The 21,121-nt window shown below is 30.8% G+C and overlaps 1 protein-coding gene across 1 annotated transcript; it reads left to right on the top strand.

Moving 5' to 3' along the window:
• The first annotated feature begins 11,899 nt into the window (after positions 1-11,899).
• On the top strand, positions 11,900-12,773 carry LOC108478781 (uncharacterized). The gene is made up of 2 exons (XM_017781240.2): positions 11,900-12,195; positions 12,277-12,773. Exons 1-2 carry the CDS (start codon positions 11,973-11,975, stop codon positions 12,546-12,548), a joined length of 495 nt encoding a protein of 164 aa, XP_017636729.1. The 5' UTR covers positions 11,900-11,972; the 3' UTR covers positions 12,549-12,773.
• The last annotated feature ends 8,348 nt before the right edge of the window (positions 12,774-21,121 follow it).

Genomic DNA, 21,121 nt, shown 5'->3' with positions numbered 1-21,121 from the left:
AGTCAATTACTAGCAGTTAATTTGGTTAGTTCTGATATTATTGTTGCTAGCAAAAGTATTCCTTGTTGTATAAATACCCTAGCTCAAGTATTCTTAGGTATGAAAGACTGAATGAAAATGAAACTTTAAGCATTTTGTTTCTATCTTTGTTGTATTGTTTAACATGGTATCAGAAGTCTCTCTCCTTACGGATTTTTTAGGACTTGTGGAGCATTGATGGCTATTCCTATTGCACCAGCAATGGTTTCTGATTTAGTTTTTGATAGTCGCTTCTTTTCCACCAAGAAGATTAATATTCTTCTTGATGACTCCAATTATTTGCTATGGTGTCAACATGTACTTCTTGCAATAAAAACTTACAAGCTGCAACATTTTCTTGATCCTCAAACTGTTGTTCCTCCATCGATGATCTCTGATGAAAATGTTGTGCTTCAAGAAAATCTTGCTTTTTTGTTGTACGAGCAACAGGACAGTGCGCTTGCATCTCGGCTTCTTTCTTCTGTTAGCTAAAGTGTGTTGCCTCAACTTATTAGCATGGATTCCAGTGCACAGATACGGAATACACTTGCTACTATATATGGTAGTAAGTCCACATCTAGGTTAATGTTTTATAGACGTGCTTTCCATTCTCAGCGCAAGGGAGATTTGTTAATGAAGGATTTCTTGATGAAGGTTAAAGGCTATAGTGATAGTCTTGCTAGTTGTGGTGAGATCATTAGTGAGCATGAGCATGTTATTTCCATTCACAATGGTCTACCTCCCGAGTATGAATCAATTGTAACTGTCATAACAATAAGTCAACTACCTTCTAGTGTTCAGAATTTACTACTATGATTCTTGATGCTGAAGCATGAATACAATATGCTGTAGCTGAGATTCCTAGTTCAGCGAACATAGTTACCCATCAACAGACTACTTTAGTAGTAGATATTAATTCAACTCCTACTTATCATCTTGCTTCGAATTCCTCACGTGGTTGAGGACGTGGTCGCATGTCTGGATCTCGCATTCAATGCTAGCTTTGTGGAAAAATAGGGCATCTTGTTGATTATTGCTATCATAGGTTTGATGCTACTTACAAGAGTAGTGGTTATCAACCTCCACAAGCAAATTTGTGTATGTTTGGTAATGGATCATCAATGTCATCATGGGTGCCTTCATTTAGTTTACCAATGTCTTCTCCTACAATGGCTCCATATGGAAATTGGGTTTTTCACCTTCTCCAACTCCTACAAATGCATGGTTCAACCTATTTTATCTAACATCGCAACCTAGAAGTGCTTCAACAACTACTTCTGTCTTAAGTCCTAATCCTCAAGCTTATGTTGCTATGCCTAATACTATTGGAGATAATACTTAGTATTCAGAATTTGGTGCCACACATCATCTCACTCACTCTGCTTTAATAATAGAACAAAACACTCCATATAATAGCCCAGCTAAAGTGTTTGTGGGCAATAGATTTTTGCCTTACCTGTTCTTTATACTGGTCAAACATCTTTACTTACTCGTTTTCGTTTGTTGTATATGAGGTCTCTTTTATTTGTACCTAGTATTATTAAAAAACCTGATCTTTGTGTCTAAATTTGCAAAGGATAATCAAGTGATGTTTGGGTTTTTTCCTACTAGATGTCAAATGCGTGATTTTCTGACTCGAGATATACTTCTTCAAGGATCGGTTTGTGATGGTCTCTACAAGTTGCATTTAAATGCTCCTATCAAATTTACTGTACCTGCTGCTTGAACACAGTGTCTTGCTGCTGTCAAATTCGTTCCTTTAGCTGTATGGCTGCTAGACTAGGGCATACATGTTTAACTACACTTAAGAAAGTTTTGACTCATTGTAATTGTGACGGCCCTAATTTGACCCAAGTCGGAAAGTGGTTTAGGGACCACAAAACCGAGTCACAAAAAATTATTTAAATGCTCTTTTCTATGTTTATTATATGTGAAGTTTCATGTATGAAAGTATCGTGTTTAATTTTGTCATTTGAATGTGGAATTATTAAAAATGACTTATGTGAGAAACTTAAAAATGTGATAGGTTAATTTGTAGTGGCCAAATATTGTATGGTTTAAAATATGGGGACTTGCATGTCAAATACCCATTCCTTAAGTTAGTGGACGGCAAGGTTAGTGGATGATTGACATTTTATGTCTTTTATATTAATTAATTAAATGTTTAATGGATTAATAATATGAAATATGAATTTTTATTAAAAGAAAAGGGTGATAAAAACAAAGTTGGTTCATTTTTTTCTTCTTCCATTGCCGTGCCTAAAGAAAGAAAAGAAGAAATTAGAGTTAAGGCATTCGGTCACCTTTAAGTTGATTAAGGTATGTTTAATGCTCTTTCATTGAAAATCTTTGTATATTTGGAGTGGTCATCAAGTATAAAAGCTAGCTCATGGTAAAATTTTTGTAAATTGATGAAGATGACATTCGGTCATGGATGTTTGTATTTCTTTGATATTGTTTTTGATGCTTTTGTGTATTGAGGGTTGATAATAGATGAGTTGAGCTTGGTAAAATTGAATAATTGTGGCTTAATTGTTTAATGGCAATTGGCTATTATGGTGAAATGCAAAGTTAATATTTAGTTGCTAGTATTTATATGCGTGTTAGCTGAATTTGAACTTGAATAATGATTTGAGCAAATGTTGAGTATTAAAATGTTAGAAAAAGAATATTTGCCATTTGAGTGATTTGAGAAAAGGATGTTTGAATGTCTAAAGGTTCGGCTTTATGCATTAATGATATGATTTTGAATAATGTAAGCTTAATGGAATGTGAGTTATGTTTATACATAAGTGAAATTGTATATTCGGCCAACCTAGGTTTCTATGATATTGAAAATGGAAATTAATCATGTTAAGTGACGAATGGTAGTTGACTAAGGATTAATATGTATCTTACATATACATGTTCGGATGATGATTGTTAGGTGGGAAATAAGTATAGTTATGAGGTATAAATATGTTAAGATGAATGAATTATGCATTTGGTCTTAAGGGTGTGTACAAAGGAAATGTTAAATTGTTTGTATTTTAAGGCCGAATGTGTTTAAGGTTAAAGGATGAATTAATTAATTGTATTTGGGATGAATAGACATAAAAAAAAATGTCGAATGTAATATTTGGTCAAGGAATAGTTCAAATTGATGAAAATAGAAAGGTCAAAGATGACCTATAATGTATATAACTTTTGTTTACTATGATCTATATGTGTGAAAGTCGAATATATATATATTATATTTTTGAAGTAATGATTGAATAGTCGAATAATGACTAGTTTAAAATTGTTGAATTTAAGCTCAAGAGCATAGAGGGGCAAATTCGAATAAGGGGAAAGCTAAAGTAGTTGAATAGCCGACCCGTAGTTGTTCGGAAATACTCGAGGTAAGTTTTAAGTATTTAAACATAAGTTATTTGTGAATGAATCATGATATGTCACGGGAATTTAGCCATACCTTTAGTATATATACATATATATACATGCATAAAGCCGAATGGTATGCATGAAAGTGAAATAAGGAAATTGTTATGATTATATTGCCGTAAGTTATATTCATGAGATGGAAGATATGTAATGGTAAATTAAGAAGCAATAGTGTGATAGTTATTAAGTGATTATACGTGAATGAAGTCTAAGTGGACTAATGTGATTAACTTGTGTGAAATGCATAAATATAAGAGGTGCATATGTTATGATTTTGTGAAATTTATATTCGAATTATTATTCGGGCCTATGGCTCAGCAAGCTTTTAGCTGGTGAAATTGTTTCGGCCATGAGCCTAGCAGACATAATGCCGGTGAATGAGTTTCAGGCTTAATGTCTAGCAGGCCTCGTGCCGGTGATAAGTTCAGGTTTATACCTAGCAGGCCTCGTGCCGGTGATAAGTTCAGGTTTATACCTAGCAAGCTAATTGCCGGTGAAATAATAAAAGTCTATGAATATGAGATTTATGCTATACGGCATCTAGATTCGTTCGATAGATTAAATTGTCTAGGTACGTATAAATTGTTTATGCATATGAGGATAATGTGAATTAAATTACGAAGTGAAACGAGAAGTATATGAAATGTGGTTGTGTATATTTATATTCGGCCATTTTGAATTTAGTACATGAAAGTATATGTTATATATGTGATTATGACATTGAAATTATATGTGAATGCAGTGCTCTGAATTAACTCTATAAAGTTGAATCAAAGAATTACTTCGAGTCATTTAGATGGTGTGATTATGTAATTCGAACTTTGAAGAAATGATAAGTCAATGAAATGGATTTAATGTGGCTATGAATATTCGTCTAATTAATGTTGCATTTTGAATATGTTACATGTGAATAATGTGTATAAATAAGTTTTGCTATTTAAAATACTTAAGACTTACTAAGCTTAATTGCTTACTGTGAATGTTTTTGTGTTTGTCCTATTTTATAGATCTTGTTTGAAAGCTACTTGCTCGGGGATTCAAGTCTAAAGTCATCCACACTATCGTCACTGATTTGGTACTTTTTGATAGTTATATTTTGAAAGATGGCATGTATAGGCTTAGCTCTCTTTTGAAACAAGTTATATTTTGAATTTGTAAATATTCTAGCTATGCGAAAATGGCTTGCTTAATTCCTAAACATGAGTATATGGTTCAATGGAGTTATATGTCGATTATTTTGAAATTTATTAGTTATTTTGATTTGGTTAAAATTCGTTCATGGTTGAAAGATCAAAGAAACTATATTTTATGCATGATTAATTATGAATGGCTAGTCTGATCTGTCTTCTGATAGGTAATACCTTGTGAATCTATTCCGGTGACGGATGAGGGTCTCAGGGTGTTACAGTAATATACTTGTGTGTGATAATAAAAATTTGGTTGATTGTGTTGCTTGTCATATGGGCAAAGAACATAAATTGCTTTTTCTATTTTAAATCCAAATACACTGCTCCTCTTCAAATGGTGGCTGTAGATGTTTGGGGGCTAGCTTCAGTATGTTCTAATGGTTTCTCTTATTATGTTGTTTTTACATATGCTTATACCAGATACACATAGCTTTATTTTTTGAAGAAAGAGTCAGATGTTGCTACAATTTTTTCTTAATTTCACCAGCAAGCTGAAAGAATACTTGAGGTTAAATTAAAATTGCTTTAGGTGGATGGATAGGGTGAGTTTCAAGTATCAAAATGGTATCTTTCAAAAAGAGGTATCTCAAAGGCTCAAGTGTCCTTACACCTCTGAGAAAAATGGTATTGTTGAGCGAAAACACAGACAAGTTATAGAATTTGGTCTCTCCATGCAGGCTTATACGTGTATACCATTGATTTACTTGTATGAAGCTTTTAGTAATGCACTTTACCTAATAAACAAGTTACCCTCTCTATCTCTTGGCAATATCTCTCCTTATGAATTTTTTTTTGTGTTAAACCTAATTATCTGCCACTTAAAGTGCTTGGTTTTTTTTTTAATGTTTTCCTAACATTAGGCCTTCTAACGCTAACAAACTTCAATTTCGATCAGCTTCATGTACATTCTTAGGTTATTCTCCTCAACACAAAGGTTACAGGTGCTGAGATCCTTCAAGTAGGGTGTTTGTGTCTGGTTATGTCACTTTTCATGGAAGTATTTTTCCATTTAAAAATAATCTACATACACCCAAGTTGTCCAGTGGTCCCTCAACTGTACTATCTAATTCTAAATTAATTATATTTCCATCCTCCTTAGTTGCAAATCAAGGGTCACCTCACAAGTCCATAAATTTATCTCTATCATCTAATATACCAATGAATTCAACTTTTATATCAACTAATCCTAGTGTGTCAACATCTTCACCTTTTAATAATATGTTAGCCATTTCCCATCCACCAACTCAATTTCCAACTTAAGGTCAGCCATCTTAGGCCACTAATAATCATCCTATAGTTACTTATAGCAAAGTAGGAACCTTTAAACCAAAAGAATATGTCACCAGGGTAACTAGTTCATTTGATATTGTACCTACTTATGGTTTATCTGCTATTGTACCTACCAATATCCATGAGGCAATGAGCTCATCTTACTAGTAAGATGCGGTGAAAAATGAGCTGCAAGCTATTCTCAAAAATAATACTTGGAGCCTTTGCTTTCTCCCACCTTTTAGGAGATCAATTGGTTGTAAGTGGTTGTTCAGAGTGGAGAAGAAGCCTGATGGATTTATGGATAGGTATAAAGCAAGACTAGTAACTAAGGGGTTTTCTTAATATCCTAGTTCTAATTTTTGTAATACTTTTAGCTCTGTGGTTTGAGTTGTAACAATATGGACTATTCCGGCAATTATTGTTATTAATGGATGGGTGTTAAAGCAAGTTGATGTGAATAATGCTTTCCTTAATGACACATTGTTTGAGGAAATTTATATGGATCAACCACCAGGTTTTGAGATCCATGGAGCCAATGGAGAACAGCTTGTGTGTAAATTGAACAAGGGACTGTATGGTTTAAAACAGGCCCCTCGAGCCTAGATTCATACCTTGAGGCAACATTTGCTGGAGTACCTTGGTTTTCAAGCTTCTAAAGCTGATCCATCATTGTTTTTTTGAATAATTGATGCTTCAATATTTTTCTAATGGTATATGTAGATGATATAGTTGTGACAGGTAGCTCATCTGAAGAAATCAAAAAGGTCATTAAGTAACTTCACAACAAGTTCTCTCTTAAAGACATATGTGAACTTCACTTTTTTCTAGGTATAAAGGTTCATTGCACCTTTGTGGTGATTTTTTTTTCTCTCAAAAAAGTATGTTTCAGATTTGCTTCATAGCACAGGCATGGCTACAACCACTACTACTCTTACACCTATGGTAGCCACTCCCAAGTTTATTATTGCAGATGGTAGTCCACTTGTTGATGTTCATGAATATTGGAGTGTTATTAGAAAACTACAATATGTGTGCATTACACGACCAGAGATTGTATTCTGTGTTAACAAACTTAGATAGTATATGAGTGCACATTGTAACACTTACTAAAAGGCTATAAAGAGACTGTTAAGGTATCTGAATAGCACTATGAATTATGGTTTGTATTTCACAAAAGGGTAGTTTGACCTAATTGGCTACTTTGATGATGATTGGGCCTCTATTATCAAAGATAGAAGATCAACTACAAGCAATTACATTTATTTTGGTTGTAATCTAGTTGCATAAAGCTCCAAGAAGCAGCCTGCTGTATCCAGATCCTCATCAAAAGCGGAGTATCGAAGCCTAGAAAATTGTGTTTCTGAGTTGTTATGGATAAAATAACTTCTAACTAAGGTTGGTGTGTCTGTAAAACAACCACTAGTTGTATGGCGTGATAACATGTAACATCTGTGTTTTAACTCGAAGTTAGGTTCAGTGATGGATCGTGTACAAGAATTAGTGTAAAATTCTTGAAATATAATAAATAGGAGTTTTGAGTATTAAATTAGGAAGTATGTAGACCCAATAAGAAATTAAAAAATACTCATTAGATAGGGAAATATTAAATAGACGCATTGACCTAATTGAAAGAATAGAGAAATTGTTGTGGCCAAAGTAAGAAGAAAAAAAAGTTAAGAGATACATAGTAGTGGTAGAAAGGAATGAAGGATTAAGAAGAAATTTAATCAAAGTGAAGTATGAGTCAACCTAGGAATTATAAAAGATGAGGAGGGATAAAATAGTAAATAGCCAAGTAGATATTTTAAAGTGTAATGATAATAGGTAAAAGTGTAAGCATGGAAGGCTAAGGGACTAGCTAGCAATTTGACCATTTAATTAAAAACGGTGAGATTTTTTTATGGAAATGTGTAGAAAGTCGGAGAAAAGATGAAAATTTATCATCCTTTGCCATCCACCAAACTGTCACTCACCCCTCCTAGTTTCCATCCAACTTTTCTTTTATTTCCCTTTGTGTCTTTCCTCCATTGTTGAACCAACCAAGCTCCAAACCTTTCTTTTTCTTTGAAATTTCTTTAATAAAAATAAAAAAGAATGCTAGTGAACACTTTAATCTCATAAGAGAACCCCCAAAGATGTGTCAAAAAAGAGATAAGCAAGAGTTAGGTTTTGAGATTTCAAAGAGTTAAGGTAAGAAATGATGAAATTATCATATCATACATATTTATTTTCATTAACTAGCATAGAAAAGTTATATGATTTTAGTTTTAACTTATTAATGATATATGTTTTATATGAAATTGAAGAGAAAGAAAAAAAGGAGATGATAAAATTGAAGGAAAATGAAAGTAGAAGGCCAAAGAGTAAATGAAGAAAAAATGCATCATCTCAACCTTTTTTTGTAAGTACTAGAAGATTTTAAATTATTTTTATTTAAATGCTTATATTGTAATATGGAATTACTTAGAATAGAAATGTAAAATATATATTTATATTTGTAAATAGATAATAAAAGGGATTAGATTATGAAATTATGAAATTTGTAAAGAAAATTATAGGTGAAGAATATGAAATGGTATATTTTTTTGAACACTAAGTGATGATGTTGTGATAAAAGTATATGTGTGAAAAAGGTGTGATATTTGTGATTTATGAAACGAGGACTAAATTGTAGATGATGGAGAAATGTGAAATCTTTTCTGAAATACTTATTTAAAGTATTTAAATGTATGAAATTCAACTTTAATGCCCAAGTAGACGAAATTTAGAACTACTAGGATATTAGTGGCATGCCATTAAGGGATCTTAGTGGGCTCTCCGATTATTATTACGTTAGTGCTCTCCGTTAGCATATTCGTGCTCTCTGTATAGCACCTTACTGCTCTCTGTCCATTAGTGCATAATAATGCACCTCTGTATTTGTTCCATATATTCGATATGTTCTACAAAAGTCTATTATGGGCCTAAGATATGAAATGTGAACAAAAGTGAATCATCAAAGTGTTGAGGTAAGTTTAGTAACTTTCAAGGGTAAGTTAAATTTTGTTAAAGTAAGGTATAGTTGTACGAATTAGTATGTGTGTAAGCATGTATTAATTGAATAATTTTAAAACATTATGTTACAATTCCTTTACCTATTTATTCTTATAGTACTTACTAAGCTTTCACCAACTTAACGCATTTATTTTAACACATAGGTACAGTAGAACTTGAAGAGTTAGAGTCGGGCTAAGAGATCTCTCATCTCATCACATCTTCAAGAGCTTCAAGAGTAAGTACTATATTTTGAGTTAAAATGACATGTATATAGGTAGACTTAATGTGTTCCCAAGTGTTAGGGACTAAAATGCAAACTCTTGAAACTCAATCTATTTTGGGTTTTTATTTGAAGTATTTTGGTTTTATATGAAATGATTTATTGAGGTTATAAGTATGTTTGCAAATGTGGTTTGTTAATATGATAATTTTGATCGATTTAGAGTTGTTTTAAGTAGTTTAAATGCATCTTGAATTGGTCTTAAGTGTTGAGTTGAATCCAATATATTGCAGGGGGTTTTAGTGAACTTTTTAATTGATTTTTAGCAAAATTTACCCAAGGTATCGATACCAAGGGTATAGGTACCGGTACCTAAGCTTTAAAACTCATATTTTCCAAAACAGAATGTGATTTTAATATCATTTTTAACATCATAATTGATATTGAAGGCTAGGTATCGATACCTAGGCCTAAGGTATCGATACCTTCATCAAAATTTGAATTTCTGAAATTCCAAAATGCTATTTTTGTATTGATTTTGTGCAGTGGTATAGATACCTTTTAAAAGGTATCAATATCTGTTGTTTAGGTATCGATATTGTTCCCCTGTTTTGAGTAAAAACAATATTAAAATCATTTCCAAACACATTCAAACATCCAATAATGACCCCGGATGTTTATATTAATAATTTTTGGGTTAAATAAGTTAAAACACTATGTATAAATGTTTAAATTAAATAGTGTCTAGTCAAAATCGTTTTGGCACCAAATGTAATAGTCTTGTACCGAGTCCATACAATCGGACCGGGTATAGGGGTGTTACATAACACATCAATAATGGAAATGACAATCGCTATAAACTCTACATATCATGCTAAGGTGAAGCATGTGGAAATTGATTATCACTTTGTACATGAGAAAGTTCTTGATGGCATGTTGCAGGTCAATTTCGTTCCATCAAAAAGATAGATGGCTGATGTGCTCACAAAGCCAATTACACCCAATTACACCAAAACAATTTTCTACTTATAGAAAAGCATTGCGAGTGTTGTCAAGTGAAGATCAGTTCAACAAAAGTTAGAAAACCAGGGAAATGTTGAGATAAATATTGTTTGTTAACTCAGTTGTAAGTTAGTTACTAGCAATTAATGTGGTTAGTGTTGTTATTATTGTTGGTAGCAAACATATTCCTTATTGTATAAATACCTTAGCTCAAGTATTCTTAGGTACGAAAGATTGAATGAAAATGAAACTTTAAACATTCTATTTCTATCTTTGTTGTATTGTTTAACATAAAACAAATATAATTCCTAATTTTATCCTTCTACTTTATTAAGTTAGTCTCTTTACCTTAATTTTTCAAAATTTGATCATTATACTTTAAATCGATAAGTTGGCCCAATTATAACGCTATTGAACCTTACTATTAAATTGTTGATCTAGGAATAAGCAGTTCAACAATTTATATGTAATTAATTAACAAAATAATAATTCAACAATTTATATGCAATAAACTAACAAAAATCAGTTGTTAAAGTTTATGTATTTTCCAATAACTAGACTAACTTCTTAATTATCCTAAAATGTGAATTAGAATAAAGTAGAAAATCTAGTAAGCTGGTAAGCTCCTAAGTCTCTCTGTACTTGTGAATTAGAGGAAAAGAGAAGTAAGGATTCCTGAAAAGCTTCTATATAAATATGGATTTGAAGTTTTAAGGTTTGAACACTTTTGGTTTAACCGCTATGTGTTGTCATACTTAGCTTCCAGGACGAAGGAGGCTCTGGCGTTTGGACAAGCTAATATGGAGAGGACGAATGATTTAAGGTGAGTTTCTATATTCAACTTGAGTGTTTGTTTGTGTTGTTTTGCTCGAACATCTGCTATGAGTTCTGTTTGAATTCCATGGTTGTGTATGATTATAATGAATGAGTATGCCATGCATGCATAAAGTTGTTAAAATATATGAATGCTAGCAAGTATATTCCCTGGGTGCCAAATGTGATTGTGCAATGATGTATTGATAAGTGATGTACTATATGTTATAATGATAAGTGAAACGTTATGCGTAAAATGCATGTTTATAATATGTGTGAAATGTTCTAATTTATGATATGATATATTAAAAATACGGAAACAAGTATAGTATTATGACTTTTTTCATATGAACAACAAATCTCTTATCATAGAAAGTTAAATATAAATGATGAATCAATATTTTGCATTTAGAACTAAATATCTAGAATTTAAATATTAAGAAGATAAGAAGAAGAAAATGATAGTTTTAAAATAGAAGACATGTATCCGATCATTATTGTTGATAAAGAAATAACTTCACATCAAAATAAATAAATACTACTCTCTGGTTAAACTAGGACCTATACTAGAAGTTTGATTAAACTTTTGTCTCCTACCAATGGACAGATTTTATCTTAATCCGTTATAAACATAAAAATCGAACTCTAAATCTCATGCAATAAATTTAAAATTCACGCAAATTTACCATTAAATTAGGAAATGTTTATAAAATAGCATTATAAAAGTAAATTTGAGATTTTCATATGGTCGAAGTCAAAATGTTAGATTTTTTTTTGAAGAAAAAAACAAAAGCGAAAAGTGTGGGATAATTTCACCAGGCATTTAATGAAGTTGAAAAGCACATACTTAGCAAATATGGGGGGAAAAAGGTAACAGTAAAAGAATGTGAATGAGTTGGAGAAATGTCAACATTTACGAGTTTTTGCCTATATAACTTGTCTAGTAATCCTCTCATTGCCGACATTTACACTTTCTTTGTAATCATTAAAACTTGATTGACAAAATGGGGTTTAGGTTTGCTCAAGGGCTTGTTCTACTGCAGGCTATTGCCTGCGTAGTGGAAGTAAGCTTGGCTAACAAGGGTTGGGATTCCCATACTTATCCCTACAATCATAGCAGTGCCCCCAAAAGGTTCACTGTTGGGGGATCACAGCATTGGCAATTTGGGGTCAACTACACCGACTGGTCACTCAAAAGCGCTCCCTTCTACTTCAATGACACTCTTGGTAATTCATAAGTTAAAATCCCAACACTCTTATGTCTGAATTATGTTGTTTATGTTGATGTGACGGTTGGAAATTTGGCAGTGTTCAAATATGATCCACCAAGCAACACCACGTTTCCTCACAGTGTCTCATTGCTACCCAACCTCAGGAGCTTCCTTAACTGCGACTTGAAGAAAGCTAAGCTGATCGCCAACCAAACTCAAGGTGGCGGAAATGGGTTTGAGTTTGTTTTGAAGAAGAAGAATAAGAAGAAGCCCTACTACTTCGTTTGTGGTGAGCGCAATGGCTTTCACTGCAAGGTTGGGATTATGAAATTCGCTGTGGCGCCGCTCCTCCGTCCTCGGCCCTTCTGATGGAACACCACCAGAATCCAGGGAAGACGCAGTGCCTGCCTTTATTATGTTCTGTATCATTTTATTCACAATAAGATTAGAGATTGGAATTCAGTAATCCGTTCATGTTTCTTCTTTCTATCTAATATGTCGTAATTTGTTTTATGCGATAGTTTTCGTGCAAAGAAAGTATGTTTACGATTTTTGCTAAATTTGTCTCTTGTTTGGGATTTTACTGTTCTATAACTTCTTTTGGTCTCAATTTTGCTCCATTGTGATTCTTTCGACACTGTTGAGCTGTAAGGTAGCATATAAATTTATACAAATACCCAAACATCCCTTAACTAATTGTATTGGTCTATGTTACCCCAAGTTTTAAGGTGTGGGTATTTTAGTAGTATAAGCAATTTTTTACGGCATGTAACATCACTTTGCTGGCACCATAAATATTCCAGTCTGTCCAGATAATATAGACAATAAAATTTTAATTTAATAAGCACAACAACCCCCTCTAAAGCACTACAATAGGAGAACATAGAATTAAATTTTAATTTCTTAATTTATAGAAAGTTACCTCTATTTAGTATTTAATTTTTTAATACTTTAGGCATTTGTCTAATATCATTAAAATATATTGACATATTATTGATGATAAATAATATGATGACACGTGGCAGTCTCACATTTTGACACTTGACAAAAAAATAAAATTTATAAAAAAATATTTTTTGCCACATACTGAAATGTGAAACTATTGTCGAAACCATTTTTTTTTTTAAAAACGATGATCGACTTTGGTTTTGAAAACGAAAACGAACATAGGAGTCGCCACCAATCTTTTTTATTTAGGTGTGATTGGATCACCTAGAAGTCTAGTCGTTTTAATAAAATATTTCAATTTATTAAAACAAATGATTTTGGTCTACAAAAGTTGAGAAAACAAGTTCGGGAGTCGGTTACATGTGAGGAAGGGTTAGCACCCCCATCACGCCCAAAATTGGTACCTAATTGATTAATTAATGTCTTAATGTCGAAAGTTGAAAATATTTTGAAATAAATTTTAAAATACGATCCCTTGTTATGAATGTTGGATAACTTGAAATGGATATTAAGATTCTCTTGTTTCGAAGAAATAAAATATCACATCCAGCACGTAGGACACAATATTTCAAACCTTCGATATCAAGATCATCTCATAATTTCTAAATTTATCCATTGAAATTTTTAAGAAGGATATTCGGTCGTTCGGTCAAACGATAAATCGAAACCCAGCACGTAGGCACAATTTCTCAAAATTTCCAAACACGAAGCATTGCCTTGTTTTTAAAAATTCTTGAGTAAAAATGTAATAATATGAAATGATTAAGATTCTCTTGTTTTGAAGAAATAAAATATCACATCCAGCACATAGGACACGATATTTCAAACCTTCGATACCAAAATCATCTCATGATTTCCAAAACTTATGCGTTGAAATTTTAAAAAGGATATTCGATTGTTCGGTCAAACGATAAATCGAAACCCAACATGTAGGGCACGATTTTTCTCGATATTTCCGAACACAAAATATTGCCTTGTTTTTTTTTTTTTTTTTATAAAACGAATGTACCACTTCGCCATGTGAGTTTATTTTGTTTGGAATGAAATGAAATGATCTATATTAGGTAAGTATATAGTCTTTGAAATGACTTTAATGAAATGAAAATGAATGATAATATCGGGCATGGCATAATAATTTACGAATGAATGTTATAATAATGAATCACAAATACATGAAAATATGAATAAAAATTTGATACATAATGGCAATAATCATACAACACAAGTAATTTGGGCACCAACATTAATAACCAAAAGAAATAAAATGAATGATAAAGTAATTTAAAATAAACAATAAGACAATTCTAAATAGATAATAGGTATGGAAAACAAGTTTAGAATAGATACTATAAAAAATGATTTAAAGTAAATGGTGTAAAACAATTAGAAATCATTAATATTTAAGATAACAAAATAATATATAAGGCAACCTAAAATAAATAATTTATAAAATATTTGAAAATAGCATGAAGGAGTTTGACGTAAATAATATATGCAAAATAAATTTAAAATAAATAATATATATAAAGGATATATATATATATATATATATATATATATATATATAAACAATTTAGTATAGGTAATATATGAATTCTTATAACAAATGATGACGAAGAGGTTTATAATACCTAATAAAGAAATTTAAAATAATTAGCATGTGAAATAATGTGATTAAAGGACATATAGGAAACTTAAAATGAGTATTTTATATATATAATAGTGCAAAATAAAAGGTATATATAATCTCCAAATAAAAATATGTATGATAGTTTAAAATAAATAAATAATATATAAATAATAATAATAATAATAATAAAAGAATAATACTTTAAAATGTGCAAAATTGATCTCAAAATACATAATAATGAAGTGATTTAAAATAAATAGTATATTAAAACAAACTTAGAATAAATAAAACTAAAACAGTTCCAAAAAAACTGAATAAATAAACAAATAGATAAATTAATAGGCTAGGACTAGGCTGAGATCAAGTTGAAATTCAAAGGAAAAAATTATAAATAACAAAAATAGGCCATCGGGGACCTAGGTGAAACACACTGAAACACATGGAGGGCTGATTAGGAAATTATCCCTAGCCCCTATACGCTGCGTTTCAAGATGGAATAAACTGAAGCAAACACAAAAAATGCGGCGAAATTTAAAAGAAACAGAAAAAAAACAATGAAGGCCAGATTGTAGCGCCCTGAAAATGGAAGGACCAAGCACGCAATAAACCCAAATGAGTGAAACGCGAGGATCCCCCCTGGAGCGGGTCGGGTCTCGCGCGGGTCTGCTCAGACGGCACCGTTTCAATGCTGGTGCCTTTGGTGCAAAGCGGCACCGTTTTATACTGCCATTTAAACTAAATTTTTTACTCTTTTTTTTTTATTTCTTCCCTTTTTCTACAAAAACAAACAGAAAGAGAGTAGCCCCCCCCCCCCTTTTTCCTCTGTGCTAGGGTTTCTTAACCCATCATCGCCGCCGCCGTTGTGATGCCACCGTGGACGGTGGTTGAGGGCATGCAAAAAGGGAGTTTTTCACCTCCGTTTAAAGCGCTCGAAGGCTATATCCCCTCTAGCCCGAGAGCATAAGAGAAGAGACCCCCTTTATTCCCTTTGGAATTGGTTTTAAAAACGGAGCAGGGGCTCCGACGACGTAACTTCGGGGTTTAGGGTAAGTCTCCTTTTCTCTTTTCTTCTTGTTTTTGTTTAAAACAAATTTGAAAACAGAAAATAAAAATAAGAAAACAGAAAACAGGAAATAAAAAGAGAAGATAAAATTCAACCTTTTTTTTTATTATTGCTTAAATCGTGTGTAACCTTCACAATATCTGGTTTTTAGGCTTATATAGCCGAGAAATATACTCGATTTAATATTATTGCTATTGTCTATGCTTTTGCTTGTTTTCTTGCTTTGTTTCTGCTCTGTCTTTTGCCTTTTTGCTTTGGTGTCTTTCTTGTTTCCTTTTTTGCTTTGTTTTGCAGGCGCAGCAAGGGTCAATGGGGCTGTAGATGGTCGTTTTGGTGCAACGGGACAAGGGGAGCCGAGCCTCGGACGTTGGACGTGCCGACAAAGCACGTGGGAGGGGTACGACGCTAGGGGGAAACTAGGGTTTCCTGGTTTGCCAAAATTGGCTTGAGTTTTGGGCCTATCGGGCCATCAAAAAATTGGGTTAGGGGTTTAGGTTATTGGGTTTTGAAAATTTAGGTTGATTTAATTTTGTAAATGGACATTTTGGGACTTTATTTTTGTTTTTTTTTTTTGTTTTTCTTGTTTTTATTGGTTTGGGCTCAGGCAGGGCAAAATGGGCCTGTTACAACTATCATGTGTCATTATGCTATTGGTCAGCATTGCACATAAACATATTTTAACAATTTTTGTCAATACTTAAAAAAAGTACCAAATTACTTACGATTTTTAAGTTTAAATATCGATAAATCCAAAAAATAAAAATAAAAGTATTAAATAAGTATAAATTATCAAATTCAAGTAGCTCTATATTCATTAACTCAAATTTAAATAATTTAAATAGAGATGAAGCACTTAAATCCAAAATCAATTATAGGTTAATTTATATATTGTATAATACCAGGTTTTAAGGAGCCATAGAAGTCAAAAGCGATTTTTTTATCTTATTTTAATATATAATTTCAATTTCTTAGAATTAAATAGGGTTATAATAGATTTTTAATTTGATAGAATTCATATTTTTATATAATATTATCTATATATTATATAAAATCAACTTCTGATGGAGCCATAGGAGTTAATTGGGATATTTTAAATAGTACAGAAAAATAATTCAGATTTTAGGATTTAATAAGGGTTATTTAGAAATTTTGCAAAATAGTTACTTAGTTTATTTATAAATTTTATTATTATTATTTATTTTTATGTATAAATAAATCTATGTGTATATAATTAATTTTTTTCTTTTCTAATTAATTGTGTATAGTTGAAAAAATCAGAACATTTTGGTTCAAAATTAATTAAGTTTACATTTTATGAATTTAAACCAAACTATAGATATGCATTATATTGTTGCTACATTTTAATTTAATATTATGCTTTATTTATTTTTTTGGAAGTTACTTTTCTAATTTTTAATTTCATAAAAGTTAAAAAAAAATCAATTATAGATATATATAACCACACGTATACGTGTAACTGTTATTTAAGTTGTTTTTGAGTGGTAATTTTATTTCACTTTAGATGATTTGTTTTTCTTCCATTTTCACCATTGTCTGTACATAAATATCAAAATTTATCTTTTATTATCTATGAGAGTTATGATTTCCTCACTAAGGTAGTTATAGATCCTATGGAAAAAAGGAAAGACAAAGGGATATTTAAAATTTTGACAAATTTTCTGATGAAATTTTCACCACAAAAATATTCACTTGAAGGTTTATCGTTCTCTAAATATTTCAACTATGCCGATATAATATAATATGAATTATACTTCTACCGTGATAGTTTTTCAATATTTTATGATTTATTTAAAATTTTGCAAGCCCAAATATGTGGCATGCTAGCCTATATCAAATCATTAATGTTTGGTTCTTTCTTCACTCATATATATATATATATATATATATACATATATATATCAATCACACAATAATAATATTAATAAACAATAATCTTATCCATCACAACCATTCAATAAGTAAATCTTTAAGTTTATATACATATAGTATAATCTGATCAATTATAGTACCAATGGCTGATGACGCAGTTGGAATCTACTTTAGTTATGGGTACGCAACAAAATATTACAGATGAAACCTACTAATGGTCATGGAAGCACAACATACTAAAAAATAAAAGCTGTCAGAGGGTTGTAAATGCACAGCAAAACAATGCAGTTGGAATATGCTTTAGCTGTGGGTGCACAACAAACATTTAAATGTAGATATACTATTGTTGCTTCCTTCGGTCAGATTGATATTCACCCAACATAGCGATTTAAATGAGAAGGACATACCGTTTTAACACGAGTCACTTGATATTCACCCAACATAGCGATGAAATCGATGACATGGTGTTTAAATCGGTACGTTGCCTTGCTTATTGAAATAAATAAAAACACGAATAAACATTTTAAAATAATGAACAACGAGGTACTATAGAAAAATGGGCGGGAAACAAAAGAAAATAGTTGGAAATGCATCAAGGCACATAATACATACGACAATAATATTAAAAACAATGACAATGCACACGATATTAAATATAACAATAGTATCAAATACGAGAACACAATGAATATACATATGTAAAAATGACATTAAGAGTATGTACATAATATATACTTATGCATATATATGTATAATTAGTAATAATGTTGGAAATATACTACATATAATATTTGAAATATACATGAAGTGATAAAATATACATAACTATTAGTGTTAAAGTATATACATATGAAAGACGTTTACATAATAATACTAAATATAAGTACTAATATATATATATACATATATTTAAAAATTAATACATAATAATATTAAAGAATATGTACATACTATACATACACATATAATAAGAAAATACATACAATATATAATATTAAGAATATATATATATATATATAAATATATATATATGAATAGTAATAGTGTTAGAAATATACTATATACAAGTGTTCGAATATATACCTAAGATAGTAAAAATACGACTAATAATGTTAAAATATATGTGATATATACATATATATAAAATAAATATTGAAAAATACATGTACATAACATATATGAAAAATATATACATAATAATATTAAAATAAAATGATAAGTAAAAATAATGAAAATAATAGGTATAATAATAAATATAAGGACGTATGAAAATAATACTATATATAAAAGTATATATATATTCATATAATAAAATGTATGTACTAGTGTTAACAATAAGATAATAGGGATAAAAATAGATATAATAATATATACATAATATACAAAATATAACATTATATATATATATATATATATATATATATATGTAATATACAAGAAATATATATATAATAGTATTAAGACTATAAACATAAGATAGTATATATACAAAAATAAGTAATAACATCATATACGTATATACACATATGTAAATAAGTAATAACATCATTAAAAATAAGTAATAATAATGAAAATAATAAGATCAATAATAAACAGAATGATAAATGTATTATAAAAGGATGAAAAATAATAATTATATATATAATAGAAATAAGTGTAATAATAATGATAAAGATAATAAAATATTCCTAAAGATAATACTAATAATAACAGGTAGTATAATAATAAATATATATGTAAAAGGATAACATAATTAATAAACAAAATACTAAAATGATAAGCAGGGATTAAATTGAAAGAAAATAGAAAGTTTGAGACAAATTTTAAAGAAACAAAAACAAATGAAAGGGACTTATTTGAACACGCGCTAAACTAAGGGGGTCCAAAACACAATTTTTCAGCTATTAAAACGCTGCGCAGCGTGGGGGACCAGAATGAACTCGGAACAAAACAACAGGGCCGAATTATAATTAAAAGAAAACTTGATTGCAATTCGTAAAAAAAGCGGAAGGGCTAAAGGTGCAATTAGTCCTTCTGTAGAAAACACGCGGATCCTCCTTGGAGCGGGTCGGGCAATCGAGTCGGAGGCTCAAAACGGCATCGTTTTGGGGCTTAAGTACAGCCCCCAAAACGACGCCGTTTCGGAGGGCTATAAATAAGCCCAATTTAAGAAGAAAAAAAATTCATTTGTGAGGGGAGAAAGAAAAAAAAAGGGAGAGAAGAAGAGAGGGAAAGAGAGAAGAGGAGAAGGAGGACTCGGCCGGGGGCCGATCACCTGTGTCATCGATCACAAATCCACGGCTTAAGCACGGCCACCGCCAAAAATTCTAATTTTTGTTTTTTATTTTTATTTTTTATTTTTTTGCTTTTTATTTTTGGTATTTGTTAATATATTTTATGTGTATCTATAAGAAAAATGAAACACTTATCAATATATGCGTGATTTCAAAGAAAATAAAGAAATAATAAACCTTTCGTGTCTGCGATTTGTTGCTGAATCTGATTTTTAATATTGTGGAGGTTATTCTTTCTATATTCTGGAAACACACTGTTTTTGTATTGATAGCAATAGCCGAATTGATCTAGCCGAAAAAAAAAAAAAAAAGAAAGAGACCCCTGTTACAGTTTTTTATTTGGGTTTTTATAATCCCTTTTCACCTATTTTTTTATTGCTTCTATCTTGTCTGATTGCAGGAAATGGGCACGGACGATGGGGTGTATGATGGCTCAGCACGCGCGGGGCATGGTGGCCGACATGGTGGAGCAAAGTGTCAAAGACATAGAACAGCAGCTTGAAACCCTAGGGTTTCTGGCTTTCCAAAATTTTTAAAGTTTTGGGCCTATCGGGCTTCACTGTTTTGGGTTGGTGTTGGGTTTAAGTGTTTAGGTTATTTTGGGTTTTGGGTTGTAAATGGGTTTTGAGTATTTGTATTTGGACCTGGACAATTTAAATGGGTCATTTGGTTTTGATTGTAAACAGGCCAAAATTGGCCTACAACAAATTTTATTAATTCAAACCCTATGACTTTTGGGTTGTTGCATAAGTATATTACAAATTATAAATTTGTTTTTAATTATTTTGATTCTATTTAAGTAAATATAAAAATTTAAGTTAATATGAATAAAGATGACACATTAAGATTTTTGCATTTTAGTAATCTCATGAAGACTTTATTTATTTTAAAAATGTAATAGGAAAACAAATAAAAATAATGTGATGGAGAAAAATTGGGGAAGACGGAAAGCCAAAAGTCTTCATAATTAAAAAAAAACAATAATAATCTATCTATTTGTGACATTTTTATGAGATATTTATGACATTATCAATATGTGATTTTTTATTCATGGTATTGTAAGTTATAACTTTTTTTCTTTATAACCCTAAAACCTTTTTTTATAACTTAAATTAGC

This window comes from Gossypium arboreum, chromosome 12 (genome assembly GCF_025698485.1).
Source record: "Gossypium arboreum isolate Shixiya-1 chromosome 12, ASM2569848v2, whole genome shotgun sequence".
Classification (NCBI taxonomy): Eukaryota; Viridiplantae; Streptophyta; class Magnoliopsida; order Malvales; family Malvaceae; genus Gossypium; species Gossypium arboreum.
The sequence above is the reverse complement of the archived record's forward strand: the minus strand, read 5'-3'. Positions and strand labels throughout refer to the sequence as shown.

Bases quoted from the DNA above. Each gene is read 5' to 3' on its own strand.
- LOC108478781 (XM_017781240.2), top strand. From the start codon at position 11,973: ATGGGGTTTAGGTTTGCTCAAGGGCTTGTTCTACTGCAGGCTATTGCC. The intron at 12,196-12,276 runs GTAATTCATAAG...GAAATTTGGCAG, and splicing joins CTACTTCAATGACACTCTTG to TGTTCAAATATGATCCACCA.